The sequence below is a fragment of the Thermobia domestica genome, chromosome 2 (assembly GCF_964235325.1).
Source record: "Thermobia domestica chromosome 2, izTheDome1.hap1.1, whole genome shotgun sequence".
Classification (NCBI taxonomy): domain Eukaryota; kingdom Metazoa; phylum Arthropoda; class Insecta; order Zygentoma; family Lepismatidae; genus Thermobia; species Thermobia domestica.
Window position 1 is genome coordinate 49581989 of NC_137455.1, and position 24324 is coordinate 49606312.

General features: G+C 34.8%; 2 protein-coding genes across 3 annotated transcripts in view; one reads left to right on the forward strand and one right to left on the reverse strand.

The window, feature by feature from the left end:
* The window catches only part of LOC145671933 (uncharacterized), a 33561-nt gene extending 23374 nt beyond the window's left edge, over positions 1–10187 (forward strand). The window contains exon 3 of the mRNA XM_081741142.1: positions 9810–10187. Within this exon, the coding sequence (XP_081597268.1) occupies positions 9810–9997 (188 nt within the window). The 3' untranslated portion in view covers positions 9998–10187. The remainder of the gene's footprint in view (positions 1–9809) is intronic.
* A 10034-nt stretch (positions 10188–20221) lies between these two features.
* LOC145671919 (nucleoside hydrolase-like) overlaps positions 20222–24324 on the reverse strand; it is a 55013-nt gene continuing 50910 nt past the window's right edge. Inside the window, exon 5 of one of the 2 annotated variants that reach the window (XM_081741135.1) lies at positions 20222–23043. In XM_081741135.1, the coding sequence (XP_081597261.1) occupies positions 22699–23043 (345 nt within the window). In that variant the 3' untranslated portion in view covers positions 20222–22698. The remainder of the gene's footprint in view (positions 23044–24324) is intronic. The other variant, XM_081741129.1, reaches the window with a different exon arrangement.

The following is a 24324-nucleotide window of genomic DNA, read 5'->3' on the forward strand; positions in this document are numbered from 1 at the left end:
CTGCCTGCTTTTGGTTTGTTTTCCACCCATCCAATTTCCTTAAATTTCGCTAATAATTGTTCACACTGCACTATGGGAAATGGGCTCCCGTTCTGAGTGACAAGCGTTGAAATCGTTTCGATCTGTCTGCTGGTGCGCTCTTCTGAGATCAACGTGATCTCGATCCGCTCATCCCTCGTTAGGGCCATTCCGTCGTATTATTTTAAGGTATTTTTATTCAGTCCCTTTTTAGATATTGACCTGAGAAAAGTGACGTTTTAAGGTTTTCGGTCATTTTGGAAAAGCTCTAGAAAAAAAGAAAGAAAAAAAGAGTGCATTTTCAGAACTGGAACTTATACTGCAGGTAGTTATATAAGTATTCAACACAGAAACAACATATCATTAGTGAGTCTCCTTTCCTTCATAAAACTAATGGTCTTCAAAATTAACGATTTATACATTTTTTCCGAGTTTTTACAGTAAAGAATTTGACTGACTCTCTTGCGTGTTACAAAAATTAAAATAATGTATACCTGAAGTTCATTTCACGCTCAACACACTGGTTTTTAAATTATTCTGATATCTTTAAAGATAGCTTGGCAATTAAAGTTTCCGGAAACCACGTTTTTTTATTAAAATTTTTCCAGCCGCCATAGTTTCCAGAAATAAACTATGGCACATAATTTTTTTTAAACAGTGTTTTTGACTATCTTACTATAGGGAACTCAGGAAAATAAAAAGCTGTCGGCAAGATTGCTTGGATGATTTGAAATGGATTGACCCAAATAAGATGGTTATCATTGCTGCCAGAAACAGAAAGAATTTTTAAAACATGTAAATCTTTCCATTCGTGTTAAGTCAGAGTACACAAGTAATGCATGCTGTTTTAAGAAATGAGAGAGTACTTTATTGCATCATTGTTCTTATTTTTTGTCGAGACAGTTTCGATAGATGTTGCCCTGTTCACTTCTGATGAGCATAATCATGAATTTGTGGTTGATGTAAGAATCCTTGTGTAAATATCATGATGTAGGCATTTAATATTCATTTTCCTTACTATTTTTATGGTGATTATTATATTATACTACATATTTAGTGGAGCTACTCATCACATTTCTGATGTTTTTCGAAACTGAATTGGAAGGAAGTAGAATTGTTTATTCATCGTGAATACGTGTTACAATTTGATGCGTTGGCAGCTTGCATTTGCGAAATTGAAATTGAAATAATAATAATAATAATAATAAAAGGAAAGAAAGAAAGAAACTGACATATGAATCAGGGAGGTTGAACAGTAGTTAGTGAAGACTCGTCGATGGTTGAAAGTGGAAACAATCATTGATACTGTTTTGATGAAAGTGAGTACAATGACAGTAAGGTAAGCCCTCTCTCTCTTCATTCATAATTCTTATCACAATCGAAGCGTTCTCTCTAAATGGAAATTCTACTTGCTTGTCGTTCATTCTCAAATGATTGTATATTGTCGTTGTACAATGAGCGTTGAAAAAGAAAATAGTTGTCTTTGGAATATGGCTGTTGTTTTTCAAGGTGTATTGAAATTCGAATCCAGTCCAATCCTTGCTTGAAAGGAAAATGTTTTTATTCTAGCACAGATCTCAGTGTGTGTCGCCAATTGCAGTAAATTTACTTTTTTTTTTCTGTTTCCTTTTTTACATTTTCTTTTTCACTGTGAACTTTCTTTCGGTAATTGTGTTTTATTTGTTGTATGTTTATAATTTGCTTTCTTTTCTTGATAAAATTACATTGTTGTAAATACAGTTAAATTTTTGTTCTTCATTGTTTAGCGCTAATATATATTTTTTTATTTTATAAAAACCCTGTTCTTACATATTATGTAATAAAGTTAGGGTTGAAAAAATCACGATTAAAAATATAATTTTTGTTGATTTAAGTATTTCTATTTAAATTAGTAAACTTCGGAGGTTTCATGTTTTTCTATCACGTGATGTTAGATTAGAAACGAAATCCAGGGTTTACTTATATTTTTCTCACACGTGACAGTTACTCGAGCAATACATTATTGTCGTCCCAACATACAGGAGTGGGTGGGTGGATACAGTGATCTTCAGAATTCACTTCGCAATAACTGGTCGAAAGAAAGTTAATTATAATAATATCAGTACTATTTCTTTTAAGCATCTTAATCAGTAAAGAATCAAAGTAAACTATATGCACGAGTAGAATATTATACCATTTTGCAAACTGCAGAATTTTGCATTGTATTGCATACCGAGCATATATCCATTTTAAAAGTTTTCATTTATATTTAATACTCCTTTCATCATAACTTTTGCTTTAAAATTGTAAAAGTATTCAAGGTAAACTTGCATATCACCATGAATTGTGTATGAATATTATATTTGATTTCAAGTTATCTGCACCCAGTATGACAAAAATAATACCATAATGTGTAAGATCTTTTAGCAGTAAGGTGTCAGGAATGGCTTTGTGTTTCCAAGTGTTTTTCATTATTCTTCCTGTTTATAGTATTAAGCAACTAGTTGAAATGCTCGTTCTTATCATAGGAAGAATAGAAAATACTGTTTATGAAAGATATATTTCAGCCCTTTTTCACACCCGCTTAGGATTCATATTTGAATCGAAATGGAGAGATTGAAACTCGACTCAAATGCTAATGATCTTCAAAAAATTCCTTTTGAACCGTGCAGTCTTTGTTGTTTGCGATAATCTTCGAATTTCATTCAAAGTGTAAAACTAATGATAAATACACAGATCAACCCCATTTATGTTTAAAAACTTATTTTAAATGGTTAAAGCGTGTCCTCATCTTGCTATTGTATGAATACAAAATAGGAAATTAAAATATTACAGAACTGTTCCTCCTTTAGAAGCAGAATTTTCGCAAACCCTACGACACGTCTCAACGTATTTTCGGTACGGATTTTATATAACGAGTTCCATCTGCCTAACTTGCAGAGGACATGACATACATACTTTTGTCATACATTTTAAACTTCTCCCATTAGGATATAAATTTTGATCGGGTTCGATTCGCGGCGGGAGTTCATGTGGTTCGGATTCCACGTTAATCAGTAGGTCCACGTCTCATATAGCCTCACTGCTGAAAAGGGACAAACTCAAAATCAACTCAACTCATCAACTGAAAGTGACAAGATAAAAATCCGACTCAAGTGAAGTGCTAACTATGCTCAAAAATTCATTCAAAACGGCTCATCCATTTTCTCACATAGACAGCGTCGGTTTGAATGTGGAGGAAAAAAATATAGAAATTTACTTCTCCACCCCCTGTAGAAGTGGAATTTTTGAGAACACTGAGTCACGTGTCCAGTTTCCTTTAATGAGGAGTTTATATACCAAGTTTAATAACTTGAGAGGCTCTTGAGACACACTGTTTTTTTTTTTAAGCATATATTTTGATCCCCCTGAGGATACGCATTTTAATCAAAGTGACACGATAAAAATCCAGTTTGAGGTTGGTACTAACTTTGTTCGAAACTTCATTGAGAAGGTTCATCCCGAGGTTATATATACAAGAGGGTATCAAAACGTTCGTGCAATGACCTAGAACAAATCCACTCTGGAGAACTCTGACGCCATAATGGAATTAATCCTTCTCTACGTAGTCACCCTGCCTATTGGCACATTTTTGCCAGAGGTTCTTCACTTTCCATAAGCTCGTTTCGTAAAAGTCTGCACCTTAGCTTTGAAACACAGTTCAACCTCAGAAATGACGTTATCCCTACTGTCAAAATTACATCTTCTTCGTGGATGTTTAATTTCTGGGAAAAGGAAGAAGTCACTTGGTGCTAGGTCCGCTGAGTATGTGTGTTCAGGCAATATTTCATATCCTAATTCCACTGCCTTGATCATGGATACGTGGGCGGAATGAGCTGGTGCGTTGTCTGCCAACACCCCTTTGTGACCAGTCCACCGCGTTTCTTCTTCAGTTCTTGTAACTTAGTCAGGAAATGGGAATAGTAGGTATTAGTAATAATTTGCTCCTGTAGTAGGTAATCTGTCATGATAACCCCTTCACAGTCCCAGAAAACGGAAAGCATCACCTTGGCGTCAGACTTCTGCTCTCATGCCTTTTTAAGGTTGGAGGAGGATGATTAATTTCATTGTTTGCTATTTTCCTTTGTTTCTTGGTCATTAAGATTTTGGACTTATTTCACCTCTTCGTGGATCTGCTTTGCTTATTTTCCCTGAAGATAGAGAAACTTAATGACATTTCGTGCATCAAGCTTGTCAGTCATCGCATCTTCAGGGATTTACCTGAAAACATTTTTCTGTATACAAATAATATTATAATTACTAATTGATACGATAGAATACATACAAAGAGATTTTTTTTTTTTTTTAACGCAAAACAACCTTATCACTTTTAAAGTACTCACTATTACTGTTAATACATTTGTCCAATGTGTGATTCAGTTCTTGGAAACATTTTTCAAACTCATCTGGTTTGGTGTCTGACGGCTTCTTCCTAGTTTTATTTTTCATCTCTTCTACGTCGTCAAATCCCTGTCCGTTCGTGTCCCTCTTTGTTCACAGAAACAAAAAGAAGTTGCACGGAATAAGGTCAACGGGCGTACTGAGATAGCTGCATACTATTTTGCAGTCTTTTCAGAAATTCTGAATAGAAAGCTTCGTTAACAGTCAGTCCCGGTGGAACTCCGAACGCACTACCTCCTCTAGCATTGTATAAACAAATCAGCATCATCGTAATGTTTGATTTTTCTTGACGAGCTTTTTTTGGGCGAGGAGATGATGCAGTCTTCCACTGGCTTGATGTTTAGTTTCCTGAGCAAAAAAACAAAAGTTCACAGCCGCACAGTTTTGTCTTAAATCGGCTATCACAAAAAAATAAAAATAAAAGTGCGAGGGAAACTACTTTTCCGCAAACATTCACTGTAAGCAGAGAGCGTCTTCTCAGGCGACGTCACTGGATGCACTCAACTAAGAGCGAGTTGCTCTACGCTCGCCTAGCTGGAAAATTGCGTGCTAAGGAAGCTTCGCCCAGCACAGGGCTATTCCGATTTTCTGTGGGTACTTCTTCATATCTATAAATAGTAGATAAAAATTCTCTTATCTAAAAAATTCCGAAACACAAAATCCGCATCTAAAGAAAAACTTGCTACATAGGAGACATGATATATGAAATTCTCTGTCCATTCCGTATAAGAAAATTATCGGATAAGTTTGTAGTTTGATAGTAATATTTCATTCTCTTCCTAATTTATGGGTAAGGAAAAGTCTACGTAAGATCACAAGTAATCATTATCTATCTTGAACTGCTATTCAGTTATCGGTCTTGAACTTCGAATTACTCACGAAAATAATTATAATTATACATCTATAGAGCTTTTTAGACGTGAAATGTTTACAAATACTCAAGAATTTGATGTAAACTCTGAACTAACTTGTTACTGATTTGTAGAATTCAACTCTTAACGCATGAGAGTTTTTATTTTCTATTAAAATAATGCTCAGCCTAAATGGAAATTGATATCCTGGCCACACAATTTCCAACTGAATACTATGTAATGGTAGGAACTTTTTGAGTTTTTAAAATAATAAATATGGACCCTTACGAAAACGTCTATGTACACTGGGGGGAAATTAAAAACATCAGAATGTTTGACTAGAACTAACTACTAACACTGTTCTTAGGTCATGCTTGTTTTCCCCATCTCTCTTTTTTCTTAGCAGTCTAACAATGAAACTGAAAGAGGAAGAAGGGCAAGAGGGGATTTTTTGAGGGGGGGACAGAGAACACACACCACATGGAACCAAAGGCTAAGTTCAATATACCAATAGACAAACCAAATGTGATAAAACAAAGATAAGATAGATATCATTATTACATCGGCATATACTACAGTATATCTGATATTGTAAGTTACAGATACACATTTTGATTTTCGCTATGTTTAAATATGTCTTCTCTTCGTTATATTTATATATAATTAATGAAACTCTTGTAGTTTCAGGTGCATGAAAATAAATGCATATCGATCAAGCATGCGTATACTAAAGCAGGTAACATCCGTAAAGGAGTTTCCTCGTTGCTATTTGATTATCATACACTCCTTTGGCACAGTATACTTGGGTTCAGTTTCTAAATGAAGCTCATGTAGTTGGGATTTAGTGTTAAGCTGTGGGTCTATGACTCACATAGAGTTGCTTCTGAAGAGGGAAGTTAAACTTAAAGCCAACCAACGAATCTGCATTATGATTTATAAAACACGATACAAACTACAATATTTCTTTGCGTGTATTGTAGTTCTATTATCCTATAACAATATTACAATGTGAGCACAACTATTGTTAGCAGGAATGCAGATTAAAATATTTTACCAAGGTGACTCGGGTAATTTTTATTTTTCCCCTTTCAGACGTTTTTGTTGTCTGCGCCTTTCATACAGGGTGTGATTGAAAAGTACCGGAACTTTTCCCGCCGCGCGGCTCCCTGGCGTTCGAAAAATGTGAGGGGTGGAGGAAAATGTGCGCGGACCTTCCTCTTTCAAGCGGAACTTGGCCCAGTGCGCTGCGAGCAGCGGTTGAGAAAGCATCGCTGTCCGCGCGAACGTCGTTTTGGTCGTCGGTCACGTTTTTTGAGCGCCGAAAATGGAGTCAAAGATTGACCAACGCTACGCCATCAAGTTTTGTGTCAAACTAAAAAAGACGTTCACCGAGACCCAGGACCTGCTCAAGGAAGCCTTTGGGGAAGATATGATGTCCCGTACTCGCATCTTTGAGTGGCACAAGGCCTTCAGGGAAGGCCGGGAGGACGCCGATGACGAACCACGCTCTGGGAGGCCGTCGACGTCGAAAACCGATGAAAACGTCGACCAAGTTCGCGAATACCTGAACCTGGACCGTCGTACAACCCTCCGGGAGATCAGCGAAGAACTTAATTTGACATACTATGCAGTGCAAAAAATTGTGACTGAAGAATTGAACATGCGGAAGGTGTGCGCCAAACTGGTCCCCAAGGTGTTGACCGAGGAGCAAAAAGAACTGCGAGTGAAAATGAGTCGTGAAGTGCTGGATTGTGTGGAAGCCGACGAAGAGTTATTAGACAGTGTGATCAGTGGTGATGAAACATGGTGCTACGAGTACGACCCCTCGGTGAACTTGATGGCGTAGCGTTGGTCAATCTTTGACTCCATTTTCAGCGCTCAAAAAACGTGACTGACGACCAAAACGACGTTCGCGCGGACAGCGATGCTTTCTCAACCGCTGCTGGGCCAAGTTTCGCTTGAAAGAGGAAGGTCCCGCGCACATTTTCCCCCACCCCTCACATTTTTCGAACGCTAGGGAGCCGCGCGGCGGGAAAAGTTCCGGTACTTTTCAATCACACCTTGTATATTTAGTTTTGAGTTTTTCTAGCTTTTGTATCTTGCGTCCTTATGCAGCACCGGGGCTTCGAAAGACTGTGTTTTCGAACCATCAAGGGGACATGAATCAGGTGTAGTCGGCGGTTGCATGTAAGACTAATTCTCACAAGATAGTTTCCAACCACATTATCTCACCTGAAAGAGAGTTGGATTATAGGACCATTCCATCGACCTCGGTAATTATTTAAGTTACCAGGTTAATAATAAAAAAGAGATATTAGGTATGTCCGTTGTATGATATTTTAGTTTTAAGTTAGGGACCCTCAGAAAGGGTAAATAAGAGATTACGAAGATCAGCCTAGAACTGGGTATATAAAAGGTTTTCATATCATCTTCAGTTGGGAATATTTCTACTCTAGAGGGGTTAAGAGTTTGTTCCGAGGTGGCTTCTTTATCTAACAATAAGTTTCATAATTGTTTGTTCATTGGTCTTGGGTTAGGGGCCGCAGCAAATTACCAGTCGATGTTAGGATTCAGTTTGAGCATTAGATCATATTGTGTGTCTGGGAGGCAGAGGGAAATTCTGACACACTAAGGACATCTTGAACCTAAAATGTTTCGAAACCACTACCTTAGGATATTCCTATTTGCTTCTAATTTTTCAATCTAGCAATTATTACATATTTATGCGTTTATTTGCATAAGTATAGTTAACCTAGAAATCAGAAGTAGGAGATATATTAGCCTAGTCGTAGATCAATAAATTTCTACAATAAGGATTTTTTTTTTTAAATAAAAGTATTATATCCAGATCTCTCAAATGAAAAATAAACTTGTAACTGTTTTGACATGTTGGAAGTTGCTGAAAACTTTAGCAAACTAAATGTTACAAGAATATTCTCAAACTAAATGTTACAAGAATATTCTCACGTGTATTGGAAGACACTGTCCCATGATTGTTTTCAAGTAATATGTCCTTGAGTGTTTCAGTATTATATCCTAGACGTCGTGTCGTCCTGAATTAAAAAATAAATAAATAAAAATCGTTAATATCTTTCTGCAACATTCTGCACACTACAGGAAATAATATTCACCACGTACTCGGATGCATAGAATCGAACTAAAGATCACTCACAATAGAGTTGATACAACTCTTTGAGTAGGCCACTGTGTCAACTTTTCACCTCTATAATAACTAGTTTTATGGAACGTAGCGTAATTATTGTGAAATAATTGATGGATTGGAAAATTAGGAAATTTTAGGTTCGTTCGTAGTTTTCTTGGTTCCTCGAAAGCAGAACATAGCCACAAGTTACTGTTTTTTTTTATCGACTTTTAGTTTTTTTGTTTGTAGCTCTTTTCGCTGATCTAGTGGTCAACACGCATGTTGTGATTCATGAGACCCCGGATTCAATTCTTGGTGAGAAAACAGCACACACACCAATGCTTCAGCTTCCATTAAATTTGTCCTATATAGCCTCTGCTGAACAAGAATATAGATAGAAAGCAGTCGGTTTATCAGTGTCATCTCCTGCGCCACTAAGTCAGTTTCGGCGTCTCACTTCCAGTCTAGCAATTCCTGCCACATCCGGCCTTAGTAGAATATTGCGGGTAGAGATCCTTTTCCCTGAGATGCTAAATCGATTAAAATGAAGTATTTGTGCTGTTACCGAACATGTTCTATGACAATCAATACTGAAACTTAATTTCTAACACTTTTAGTTTGAATAGAATAAACTGATGAGATGGAGCCATTATTGGAACCTAAGTCGATTCCAAAATAGCGTTTCTTGATATTTTTTACCGCTTCTACTCCGATACATGTCGGCAGACTGATGGACGGACTGATAGCATTCTATAAGATTTTTGATACTTGAATGCTTGGAATCTGTTATGTTTACGCCTTTTATATAATTCATTGTAGGTTACATCTTGTTTCACTAACGATAGTGCTGAGAAAAATGTTAATTTTTCAATTGATGTAAGATATAAAATGTTCATATATTCTTTAGAGTAATTTCTGATGTATCATTTCGTGAATCTAAAACTGCAGTAATTTCATTAATTATGAAAAGCATTCGTCATTCTACTGTTTATTATGCAGATCTATCTGTTTGTAGCACTGTGCTTGCTTGTGATTGATTCTATGTAGTGTTTGGTGCGTGTCTCTTCAACTATAATGCGTTATAAATGAGGGGAGGGAAAAGCAAGGCATCTGAACAGAAGGGAAGTATTGAAAATGCAGTGTTGGCAGTAGCAATTACTGTTTCTTAGTAAATGTATTTAAAAGTTAGATACTGTTAAATTTCTCCCAATGTACAAGGGGTTGTAACAGAGATTATTCCAGTTTTCCTTTTAAGTGAAATGTTATCTGTTTGGAATGTAATCTGTCAAAATATATTTATATTTTGGAGAGTAAAACACAGTTGCATTTGTAAGCAAGAAGTTGTAAGTTATAAAATGTTATTTCGTTGTATATTTCAGAGTTCGAGCAATTGACAAGTAAATTAGATCAACTGAACTCAGTATTGGATTTCTTGGAGAAGAAGAATGATCGTATTCATGCCCAGCTAGTTGAGCTTCTGCAGTCAAACAAAGAAACCAGGGAAGAACTGCGAGTTCTTCAAGGACAAACGGAAAATGAAAAGGAAAACATTTCGAGTGACTCCTAATGATTTAGGAGAAAGTGTCGTTGTGTTACTAGTTTTTCTATAATTATGTATCATTCCATGTACGTAAATATGTATGTGGTGAAAGGTTTATTTTACAGATAATAATTATAAAAACATATTGCATTGCAAATATATAATGGGATATTCGATATATGTACAGTCTTGTTACGAAAACTTTTTTTTTTTTTTTTTTTTTTATAGAAGACTAGAATTTTATCATTAAATGAAATGGATTAAGGATTGAAATATACCACATGCAAGTGTACATGTGTACAATATAATCTGTCATTGTAGAAGCTCCCAAGTGACTAGGATGCATGATTCGATTGTCGTGGTCCCGGGTTCAATCTATAGGAAGAACTATTGGTAGTTTCGGATTCCACGGTAAATCAAACAAATATAATCTTCATTTTGGCATTTAAGATCTTTATTTCATGCCAAAGTATCCATGTAAACATTATACATACGTTGCAGCATATAAAAGCCTTTAAAAAAAAGTGAGGAGGTTTTTTTTTCTTTTTTTTTTTAATAAATATAATACAAAGTTATAAATTCTGATGTAGTTGATAGATATTATAATTATTATAAATCCGTAAATTGTGGTTTCAGATTCCATATTTTCGTGTACATCCTAGTCAGTAGTTGGGGTGTGAGGACTGAATCCCAAACTGAAAAAGATTTCTGAACCATTTCGTTGAGCGCACTTCCATTGACAATCGAACTCGGGACTACTTGCGTAGGTTATGGTGATTTTCTAAGCTTTTATGAGTAATTGTATTTCTGAGAATGCGAAGAACATGAATATTTATTTTAGCAGTGATGCTTTTCTTCGAAGAGCTTAGTAAATAAACAGTATAGTTTCTATAAGTAATTAGGGTGATTGTAAAGGAACATCAGTCGTTAATAGGTAGCTCCATTCTTCCCTATCTTTTCAGTATTTATTACATAGTGGCGATATCCATCATGCTTCATATAACTCTATATATTCGTGTGTTTGACAATTAAAATTGTACTACACATAATATTATATTAATATTATAATTGGCAACCAACAATAAACGCAAATTAACCAATGTAAGTGACGTATCAACAACAAGCTATTTTCAATTTTTTCTCGTTGTTGAAAACTTGAACTTGGTGACTTCTGAAACCCGTGCTACCTCAACAAAGCATGGTGGCTGTTAGTTATAATAATTCTTATCTATTTTAAGGAATGATTTTAAAACTATGCTGGAAAGGAAATTGAGTATGTAATCGTAGTTCAGTCCATTTTGAGATATATTTTATTTCTTGTATTATTAAACGGAATTATTGGAATCATGCTGATAAAGTGAAAAAAAAAGTGCTTTCAACAGTGAATGAATCAGAATAATTAGAAAATGCATGGATTATTTAATGTGTCTCCAGGGAGAGTTTCGGTATAGTCTCTTAGAATTGATTAAATAATTGTACAAGTTGTCTCTCAGTAAAATATAACGTTGGAAAGACAGGAGAAATGTGCTGCTATCTGTTAACAATTGGCGCTTCTCTTCATTCACCTTAATTATAGTAATAATGCTTTTGTTTATTTGAACCAAAAAGAGGAAAAAATTCCTTTATGCAGTATTATTAACATGAGTAAATAGTGATAAACGATGGTCGATCATTTATTTGTTACTTTGGAAATTAATATTTTTCAGTTCGTGTGTTAATTTTCCTTTGTTTCTGAATATTTTATTTTTGAAATAAAGTGCAAGAAGATTACAGGATATTTTCTTTGACGTTAATTCAGTTACATTTTTATTTGCAGCTGTTCTCTCTACAAACAGTTTCTCTTAACATTTATTTAAGTGTTATTTAAGAAAAAGCGATCATGCGTACGATTGATCCTAATCTTAGCACATTTGTCTTTGGTGTATGTAGATCCGAATTTGATTCCTAGTGGGGGCATACAGAATTTGATGCTGTTGATCCAAAATCCTGAGGCAACAAGGGAGATACTTAAAAAGTAGCAGAGCTAGAAATGATAGCAATAGAATTATCCACACATTATTCAACTAAATACGTCCATTCATAGCTCTTAGTGGTCTGTTTGAAGTTAAATTGAGTGTAGTAATATTCTGATAATTTAACTCGTGTGTTGAAGTTTAGCGTCCTCCCTCTTGGAATCGAATCTGAGACTTTGTGGAGCGAAGGCGCGCGTGCTAACTTGATCTGCAGGGAAAGCACAATTTATTTATTTATTTTAGTTTAACGTCCTACTATTGTGCACCGAGGCTAAGTGAACGAAAGGGTGAAATGAAGAAATTAAGAGAACACACAGATACGGTTTGTTCACCACAAAGCCCATTTGGCTGAAGCTGGAATCGAACCGGGGACCCCATCCTTTACCACTAAGCCACCACAATTTATTCGCTACCAAAACTTATAGTAAATCAAATATGAAGTTTAATTTTTGATACGTTATAACCCAAGTGGCTGCTCCAAGAACAAACTAAAATTTAGTTAATATTTTATTAAATGATCTTTATTCGTTCGACCACATATTTAATGTTGGCTTATGTCTCTTGTTAAGTGTTATTACTATAGAAAACCTAAAACGAAACGGTAGTCAATCTCTGTGCGAGGGTTCCATGGTTCAATCCAAGCTTGTGAATTTTTGGTGGACAACTTCGTGTTCGTGGGTTAACTCGAGGTTCTCGTTTCCTCCCACATTCTCAGTTCACCAATTCGCTCATAATCATTCACTTTTATTAATCATTTGTTTCCTTTAGCCTAGAGGACATACTGTGAGACGTATGTACAAGTAGAAATTTCATTTCATTTCGAGAAACTATAGCCGCGTGAAAGAGATATTGAACTTATGGTTTTCTTGGGGCGTACTCATCATCTTGAAACTTTCCTTAAATTAATTCCTTCAGTCATAATTGTTATATTCATGCAATTTAAAACAGATAAATAAATAAAACTATAATAATAAGACAGCAATGATGGAAATCTTAATTTTGTATCAGAGCGCCACAGTCTGTCAGTTTTCAGTGGACACTTCGGTGTTCCAGTATATCAGGTAGTGATAATACAGTCACCAAAGTAAAATTATGAAAACCTCGTGGCCCAAGGTGTGTTACTATACCAAAAAATATAAATATCTGTTCGGTATTCTTCGTATACTACTTTCAGAAATCCCCACATTTTTCAATTTTATTTACGTAGATTACGATGCAAAACTGTAGGGGGAAACCATGTTAAAAATTCACGACTGTTTATCAGATTTAATGTATAAATAATCTTTGATTATATTATACAACTTTATATATATACACTTAGCTGCATCATTAAGATTAGGTAATCGCAATTGTATTCTTCCTGTTACGTACTTAAGACATCCTGTAATAGATTTGAGTTGGTATAAAAAATCATTGTTTTGATACACTGACTCTTCGTGTTTTTTAACACTGTCAGTGGAGAATATCAGTAAACCTAGAAAGGAAAATCCCCTCGTTTCATCATCAATCACCTTATATACTGTAAGTGTTCAATATATTGCCAGCTTCCGCCTGTATTATTATTATCATTTTACAGAGATTTTAAATTGACAGTAGAGAATGTACTCAGTATTTTGTCCAGTAGGGTGGAGCGAAAAAATCAAATTTTCGAGTATCGAAATCTAATAGAGCTCAAAAGTTGCGTATTCGCGTTCCAATTAATGGAAAAATAACGAAAAAAATCACACTTTGGATCTTCAGATCGCGTAAACGGCCTAAAGTTTGAAAAAAATGACGAAAACACTTAAATTTACCTTTACACGAAAAAATAAAATTTTCGAGTATCGAATTCTAATAGAGCTCAAAAGTTGCATATGCGTCCTAATCAACGGGAAAAAAAAAAGTCACACTTCAGATCTTTAGTTCGCGCAAACGGCCTAAAATTAAAAAATAAAATAAAAAAACCAAAATTTACCTTTACGCAAGAAATATATAATTACTTTTTTTTATTTCTATAGCGTCTAAGTACTTTACTTTAGTTGTGTGAGGTCACGTTTGTTAATAATTCGTTAAAGTGAGTTATTTTATAGGTTTTATTTTCATAATGATTTTGCAGCTCTTCGCCCATTTCTCATTTTTTAAATTTTTTTTTTTATAAAATGGCCCAGAACTCACCAGGAGAAGGTGGCTGCTATTCAAATTCCACCCACACCCTACCCAACCATCCTAACAATTAGGGTGTGCTAAATTATGTTGATTAGTCTAGGACGTTGCCTTAAATTCAGATTTTTAAAGCAAATTTTGGCATTGTGAGTCTTGAGAGTTGTTACAAAGTTGCTCTAAATGTAGCCGTCTCTGTTTTCTTTACCGCACATTTTTCCTGCAGACTCTGTGACAAGTTTGACATATCTTTCAACGTCTGAGTATGCCATGGGAAAATTCAAGATGTCAAACTCATGAGCAGATTTGTCATACATAAGTGAGTGTCATTCAAGCTTTCGAGCACTGGAGGGGGAGACAGCATACATCCAATCTATCAGCTCACTGTAGTCCGTGGCATCAAAATTTATTGAAAGTGCCATAAGTTCTAGCAGATTTCTCCTTCGGATCTTGATTTCTTGCCTCTAGTACTCTTCTGTAACCCAACTCTCGTACGTGTTCTCTCTCATCCACTGTCATAGCCAATAATATGTTCTCTGGATGACAGAAGAACGCGTTTCTCTCAATCGCAGGATCGATGATTCTTTTAATGTTGTTTGGCAAATGTCTCTTGTTTGAACTCTCTTCAAAATATGTTTAGGTCCATATTTCACTGACTGATATCTTTTTTTGGCGAATCAAATACGGGTATATGTCTTTATAATGTAGTTTACAAGCACTTTGAGTTCGTTAGTAGGATCTGTTTGAGAAACGTACAACCGTAAGACCCGGTTTGCACATGTCAGCAATTGGATGTGACTGAAAGGTCCAGGATCTCTTACAGCCACATATGGAACACACTGCCCTGTCTGAATTGCTCTATTAGAACTTTTATGGCACTTTCGATAAATTTTGATGCCACGGACTACAGTGAGCTGATAGATTGGATGTATGCTGTCTCCCCCTCCAGTGCTCGAAAGCTTGAAAAGAGAAATTATCTTATCACTTATGTGTGACAAATCTGCTCATGAGTTTGACTTCTTGAATTTTCCATGCCATACTCAGGAAGTTGAAAGACGTGTCAAATTTGTCCCAGACTATACAGGAAAAGTGTGCGGACAAGAAAACAGAGACGGCTACATTTAGAGCAACTTTGTAACAACTCTCAAGACTCACAATGCCAAAATTTGCTTAAAAAATCTGAATTTAAGGCAACGTCCTTGACTAAATCAACATAATTTAGCACACCCTAATTGGTAGGATGGTTGGGTAGGGTGTGGGTGGAATTCGAATTGCAGCCAGCTTCTCGTGGTAAGTTCTGGCCACTTCATTAAGAAAAAAAAAAGTTGAGAAATGGGCTGAGCTGCAAAATCACTCACATTAGCGAATTATTAACAAACATGACCTCATACAACTAAAATAAAGTACTTAGACGCTATAGAAATATACATAAAAAGTAATCTGTATATTTCTTGCGTAAAAGTAAATTTTGGTGTTTTTTATATTTTTTTCAAACTTTTGTCCATTTGCGCGAACTGAAGATCCGAAGTGTGATGCTTTCCGCTATTTTTCTATTGATTAGCATGTCAATACGCAACTTTTGTGCCCTATTAGAATTCGATACTCGAAAATTTGAATTTTTCGTGTAGAGGTAAATTTTGGTGTTTTTTGTCATTTTTTTAAAACTTTAGGCCGTTGCGCGATCTGAAGATCCAAAGTGTGATTTTTTTTCGTTATTTTTCCATTGATTAGCACGCGACTACGCAACTTTTGAGCTCTATTAGAACTCGATACTCGAAAATTTGATTTTTTTTTTTTTTTTTTTTTTTTGCTCCAGCCTATTGTTCAGGTCAAAATCCTTAAACATTGAACTAAAGAATTATTAGTAATATCAGCTTTAATAAATATAACTTTCTACCATAGTTTTAGTAGTGATACTGTAAATTCTGTTTACACATGTTTTCCAGTATATGAAAATCGATCTTAGAAGATTGAAAAAAGCCATAAAAAGTTTTGTTTGATATTATAAAGGACGTTTAAAAAGTTTTGCACAATGAGCCATATTAACTTTTAACTTTTGCATATTAACATTTTAATAGTTGTACTAGGCCCATGGAAATTTTTTGTGCGTGTTCTTGTATCCTTATGTACATACACATGTTACTCAATGTATCCTCCATCCGTTGTAACATATTTAGCCTATTCTTTCGATGCCATGAATGCACTTTGGTAAAACTCCGGACGCTAACTATTACACCATTGTTTCAGACACACAATGAGTTCTTGGTCGCTTGGACACACAATGAGTAAACTTCCTACTATGAAGGTGGGCCTTCAGACGACCAAACAGAAAGAAATCGGACGTGGCCAGATCCGGATTATAAGAGCGTTGAGGAACCACTTCCCATTCCATACTTTTCTGCAGTGTATGATTGACAGAGTGAATTTGTTTCTGTTCACTTGTGAACATGTGTGGCACTCAACAGGCACAAAGCTTTGTGTAACCTAAAGACTGTATTAATGTTAGAATACTACCCACAGATAACCCAGTCCGTTCAAGAAGCTTCATGTGTTCGTACATTTGTCGGTGTGGTATTTTTTAACGTTGTTCACTGCAGTTGATGGTCCGCCGTACCAAGTTCGTCCAGCAGACTAAAATCACCAATGTGGAACCTTTTGTACTCATTACTGGATATTGTTATGGTCCGATGTCTCATGAAAAAATTTGTGTCGTTTGGATGTGAGTGAGTAATTGCCTGTCTTGTGCAAGGGTTTAATGACCGACCGTTGGCGGGTGCGGCTAGTCTACATCTTTCTTCATTATGAGCGTATATGTAAATAGAGGAAGAAAATTTGATATACAACTTCAGCATAAAGGACACAGGTACACTCACGTCCAAAATGATTGTCGCATATCTATAACTACCTTCTTGTAAGAATATAATTTGATAATGATTTAGCAGGGTACTTTTAATACTGATACTATGTGTATGATCGGAAAATGTATATTCGTGGTAAATTTCATAGGAAAAAAATTATAAATACGAAAGATAAGATAAGATAAGCTTTATTGTCATTAAACAACATTTGTTGCAATAGACATTGTCAAATATAACATATATATATATATTTACAAGTTTTATCACACTACCAGGCAAGTTTTGTCTATGTATCATTGTTCTTGCTTTCAACTCTTGATAACAGATTTTTTCAAATTCAGAGATACTATATACAGAATTGCTTATAAGGAAGGATTTACAAAAGTTTTTGAAGTTGTCGTGAGGCATTGTACGTACATTTTGTGGTAATACATTAAATAATTTCATACCTGTATACTTATAACTCTTTTTGAGTAGTGGTTAACCTAACTTGTGACATATTAAGGTCGCTTTTATGCCTAGTATTGTAGGAATGAACATCGCTTCGGTGATGAAAATTATCTAAATTTTCTTTTATATACATGAGACATCGATAAATAAATAAAGAAGGCACTGTCATAATTTGAATTTCCTTAAACACTTCCTTGCATGATGCTGTTTTAGGCAATCCCTTAATTATTCTTACTGCTTTCTTTTGCCATTTGAAGACATTCTGTGCACCAGAAGAATTGCCCCCAGAATATTATTCCATACTCCAAATGTGAATGAAAAAAGGCATTGTACGATGTTATAAGAGATTTCTCACTAATTACAGTTTTTAATTTACGCAATAAAAACAATACTCTGGATAACTTTCTACATAAATTTTCTGTATGTTCATTCCAATTTAACTTTGAATCGACGTACATTCCTAACAGTTTTACAGATTTACGTGTATCTGAATGACTCGTAGAATTACTAAGATTAATGTACAAAGTTTCTGTTTTATCCTGATTTACTGTAAGTCCGTTACATTTAAACCATATAGAAGACAACTCTAACATTTCGTTATTCCTACTTTGAATATCAATTATATTTTTGTCTGAATTTACAACAGTAATATCGTCAGCATATAAAACACAACTATTGGGCAAAAAACTTGGAAAATCGTTTATATATACAAGAAAAAGAAAGGGCCCCAATACACTACCTTGTGGAACACCATTTGTTACACAAATGAAACTTGACTTTTCATTTCCAATGCGAACAGCTTGTTTTCTATTGCTAAGATACGATGCAATTAAAGATAATTGCAAGCCAGTAATACCATAATAGTGTAACTTCGCAATTAATATATTATGTGACACGGTATCGAATGCCTTACTCAAATCTAATAATGTAACTCCAACATGAAGATTGTTCTCCAAATTATCTAACACTTCTGATACAATATTTTCCACGGCTTTAGTCGTGGAACACCCAGGTCTAAATCCAAATTGCATATTATGAAATAATTTATTTTCCTCAAAATATCTTGACAATTGATTCTTAATACATTGCTCAAAAACCTTAGATATTATTGGTACCAAAGATATTGGGCGATAGTTATTAAGCTCCGTCTTATCATTTTTCTTGTAAATCGGAACTGTAACAGTGAATTTAAGGCACTCCGGAAATTCACCTTCGAGAAGTACGCAATTGAATAAATAGGTCAAAGGTTCAACTATTATGTCTATTATCTTCTTTAGCATGTTGTTAGAAAACCCATATATATCCTCACTATTCGAACCTTTTAATTTGTTGACCACTGACAGTACAGTTCTAATATTTATAGGGGTCCACAGAAAATGAGTACTATGTTGATTAATATTTGTCTGTGTCAATAAGCAAGCGAAATCTACTTGTGAACTAATGCCATTTTTGTGCCTACCAGTTAGTTTGTTAGCACTATTTACAAAATATTCATTGAATTTATTTGGGGATATCTTTATCGAGTCTTCAACAACCTGTTTCCCTAGCTCCCTGTTAATAATAGACCAGGCCGCAGAGCACTTATTTTTTGAATTATTTATGAAATTCTCATTCGCAGCAATTTTCGCCATTTTAATTTCTTTTCTGTACAATTTTCTTGATACTTTATATTTCTCTTTGTCACTGGCTGACCTTGTCGCATTAGCTATGTTATAAAGAGCCATTACTTTATTCCGGAGCAGTTGAAGGCGAGGTGTAAACCATATCGGATTTCCTCTGGTCAATTTGTTAACGCGCTTGTAGGAAGTAGTTTTTTCTTTTACAGGACAACATTCCTCTAGATATTTAGTCAAAGTCCACATGAAATTATGAAAGACTTCAGAAGTATTTTTACCGTTTAAAACTATGTTTTCCCAGTTAGTTTCCCTTAGATTACTTCGTAATGTTTGTATGTTAGCTTCCGCCATTATTCTAAACTTTTTAGTTCTAACATAGTTAGAATCCATGCATACTGTCACAGGAATCAGAAGCCACAAACCTTCATGATCAGATAGCAAAGGCTGTATGACACCACACGTCATTCTGGTCTTATCTTCGTTAGTAAGTACATTATCTAGGCATGCAGATTTTCTAGTTGGTTGATCATTAACGTAATAATAGTTGTGAGATCTGAGGATATCACAGAATAGACTTCGTACCGGTGAATTAGTTAGAACGTCAATGTTCACGTCACCAATAAAGAATACTTTGTAATTTTTGTATTTATTAAGATAAATATTTAACTCTTCCCAATTAGCAATGAAAATATTGATATCTGAGTTTGGGGTTCGGTATATGGAAACAATTATTACTTTTATGCTTTTTAGCAATAACCCAACTACTTCAAAACTCTCAAACGAAAATTAGAATGAGTGAAACAATATGTTGCTAAGTGGACAAGAAAGATTTATTTTTGTTTTATCGTTCTTATTTACTGCTCTTTTGACATGAAATTTACCACATACATGTCTTTGCCGATTATACACATACTAACATTATAAGAAATACCGGGCGAATTCGTTATCAAATTATATTCCTACAATAACATATTTATAGACATGCGACAATAATTTTGGACATAAGTGCACATGCACACACAATTTCTTGGTCCTAGTACAACTGTTTAAAAACTTATGACCCATTGTGCAAAACGTGTTGGGCACCCTTTGCATTTGTGATATAAGCTTACAGAAAAGCAAGGAATAGTAAAGTGAAATTGATTTATAAATTAGTAAAAATTGCCGAAGATAATAAAATGAAGTTTAGTATGAATGTTAATGGAAAACTTTTGACATTAAATGTCTTTGATAATTTTAGTTTTACGTTTTGGCGAATAAAAGCAGTTGCAACATTGATTGGAAGGTATAGTTTGTACACCGTTTACCTAGTATAAAAAAGTGAAAGAGTAAGTTTGCAGCGTCCTTGGCTTTTAATATGAGAATCCATTGGATAAACGGTAACTTGTAAAAAACGACGCAAAAAAATAAAATATTGTTATTATGTTTATTAAATGCTCTTATCATTCTCTAAACAATGTCGATGTGATTAAAAACAGAAAACATTATTTATGTTTTGGTTTTATAGTTGAATATTCAAAATAGCCATCTTATGATTTAAATACCACTTAAAAAGAATAGAACTATTAAGTAGATTAAGTTTTGCAAAGACATTCTTGCAGCTTCTTGGACATAACTGCCTCGAATTGAATCACGACATGTTCCTTTTATTTTTGAAATACCTAAAAGGCAACGGGGAGCTAAATCAGGAGAACTGAATGATGCTGAAGGACCATAATGCTTCATGGCTGAAAATATCGCGTATAATCTTGATAGTGGTTTGGTTAGTTTTGTGTAAGAACGATCTGTTTGCACAAAATTTTAGCACAAACTATTCACAAGAATTTTGGCTACTTTTCGGACATCACCTTTGTTTCCAATTGAATGCTCTTCCTGCAATCACTATATCTCATAACGCTTGGAAGCGTTTTTAATGATTAATGACTTACTCGTATGAATAGTTTGAATCCCTTCAAGCTTTCAGAAGCAGTTCATTGAAGTACATCATTGAGTTTTCATTCTGCTAAAACATTTCATAAAACTGTCATACTCGAGTCTTCCAATTTATGGTGGTGAGAACCAATGCGTCACTAGCAAATGCATGCGTTGATTCATAGATTGTGTTATAGTAGTTTGCAGTCAGAATGCAAATATATTTTTGGCTGGCTTAGAATAATAGAAGTTATTAGCATTACAGCAGAGTTTTAAATAAAATTTAGAGAAAAAATAAGGATTGAAAGTAAAAGACTACAAGTCAAGAAGTGCAGGGAATTTATTAAGTAGTAATTGATCTTGCTAATAGAAATTAAAAATGCCTATATGTTTTTATAAGAGGTCAGTATTTACAACAATCCTGTATGTACTGCTGCTGTTCATAAAAATCAGAAGGAATACAGAGTGAAATGAAATTTATGACAGATTCGCCACATGATTTCAAAAATGATATAGAGTTTTAGAAGTGTATAATATCTCTCACCTTGATAAATCAGTGAGTTTAATCCTCCAGGTGCTACAATTAGGACCTCGTTATGTATTAACATCCAATCAAATAGACCTTGGATGTCTTCCAGAGAGATCGCTATGATCTACTTGTGTGCCAGTGTACAATAAATCGACACTGTTGAAGACCTGGGATGAACAAAGTGGTTACCAATCATATCTCACTCGTGTTATATGGATGACATCAGGTGACTGTTCATGCCAGAGAACGGCATCCGTTGTTCCTCAAAGGATAGCACATTCCGAGATGTATCTAGACATTATCCAACCGAAATATGGTGCCCGGAATTGGGTGATGGCAGGGCATGACCGTGGAATTTTCCTCATGCAGCAGTCAATTTTGAAATTTTTCTCAGTGTGAGCAACCGTATTGTACCCAATGGCATTCCACACAATCACACCTTCCGTTTGTCCACTATGACGTTCGACAATGCACATTATAGCAAATCGCACTTACAACGATAGCATATAACTCGTAGGGTAGGTTGAAGAGGCGCTTGTCTATTAAAAAAAAAAAAAAAAAAAAAGCCACTCAGCACGACTACTATATCCTGAGGCGCTTGGGGTTACTGAAAGCTGAGTAAAAGACATGCTTTCCAGCATCTAGCTAACACTGAACAACAGCATACGGTCCGTACAAGATGGCTGTCACCTTCTGGTGTGGTCACAATGCTAGGTCCACTGTTATATTGTCGCTGCGTACGGTTCTCTTCTGTTCATTGCTTCCACGAACACGCCATTGTTTCGATGGAACGCCCTGTACGTACATGAATTTGACTTTCTATTGGAAGGCCAGATTGAACGTAGTAGTCCATTTATATTCCGCTCTTTGACACTGTCAAAATATAGTGACGCTTTCCCACACGTTTCAAGTTCACTTGTTCACCTTCAATAGCTGAGTGCGGCGTAAATTGTACCCTCGCGAAATGATATTTGTCTATTCAAATGATTTTGCACAATTCTGAATTTAGTATTAGTCTATAGTAATTTTAATTTTAATAATATTTTGTCATGAATATTTATTACCTATATATAAATTGATTTCTGACAATATGTTATTGACTTTCTCTGATTTTCTCAACATTTTAAGAAAAAGCAAAAATTTGAACAAATCCATAAAATTGAGGAATTTTGTTTGGTTTATTGTCTTCCAAACAATACACAATTTTAAACAGTTATGTGCCACTTGGAGCTGGTGAACTGGAATATCCCATTGCCCATAACAGAAGTTCTTGTACCATTCTTTTGTCAATTTTCTGTACAATATTAACGTTGTCTTTAGCTCCACATAAATGATCAATAATAAGTTGTCCTCTAGTGTGATTACCATGGAGTTCCACGGTTGCATGACATGATCTACTTTGAAGTATGACTTCTTTCCTTAGCATTACGGCTACTGCTAGTTGATCACAGGCCACCCAGTCTTTAAATGAAGATTTCGTCCAAATGTGCTTTTCAGCCATATTTAGTAATTCCATTTGAGGAGTGTTTAATGTGCCCAAAACATTTTCACGCCATTTCTGAAAATTGAATAAAATGTCAGAAATCTGTACACAGTCGTGAATTTCACTTTACACATTTTTACTAGTAATATTCTGTTTGTATTGTTCAAGTTATATTATTTACTTTAAAAATGCACCTAAATTTGAGGCAAATAGTATAATATTTACTTTAAAAATGTACCTTCTAAACGTCATTTTGTTTGTGAATTTAACTTTCGGTAGTTGACTGTGTCTTCCTCTGTACTATGCTAAACTGCTTCCATGCTTACACTGTTCCCCAAACTATAAGTGAACCAACATACTATTCGATCATTATAATATACAACATTATAACATTTAGACTAGCGAAATGATATTAAGGTATTTCTTTTCAAACAGTAGAAATTTTGTACATGCTATAATAGACCGGATATGCAGATAGAAATTTGCATTTTGGACTGTGCCAATAATCTTAAAATAGTGACAATTGTCATTCATTGAAGGAGTGAAAATTGTATAACTTCACATTCAATACAGCCCGGGTCTCCATTTTACTGTACCTGCGAAGTATGAACCACTACGTTCCACAAATCATTTCCTGACCGAGCACAAATATTCACTCTTGATGTTAGCGCTCGGTCATTTAGTTAGATTGTTCAAATTTGGTTTACAAACTTAAGTTTTTTATCATATCGACTTTCAAAATATTTAGGAGAAAGCCTACAGTATATTAAAAATGTAGAAGTCGTACACAAGTCACACTGAAAGCTACTTACGAATGAATCATAATTATACTAGGAATAGGCACACAAAATACCACATTTCAAACGCAGGTCAAATTAGCTCAAATATATCCTTTCTACTAGGTTATGACCAGTGTTGAATTCAGACATTTTCACCCGGGGGGGAATGTCAACTCCTCGGGGGGGAGGGTTGTTTTTCTATATTTTTGTAAGAAAGCAGCATATTTAACAATTCCATTCACATCCACATCTTACCTAATATTGAGACTAATTGCTGCTAAATATTCAATGAGAGATTATAATTAAAAAAAAAATCGTTTAATTTTATCTAAAACATTAAATAAAGACTGGCAAAAAATTTTACACTAAACTTTAACTGCTATTTACAGTAACTATTTTTGTTATTATTTCCTATATTCAGTAGTTACTGTTTGTTACCAATGTAGAAGTTTTTAAAAAGATTTAAATTAACTGAAATATTTTTTGTCCTAAAATAAACATAGGGCTACATAGGAATATCTTAACAAAAAGTTATCATCCTTTCTCACACTTCTGATTCTAAATCAAGCATATTAGC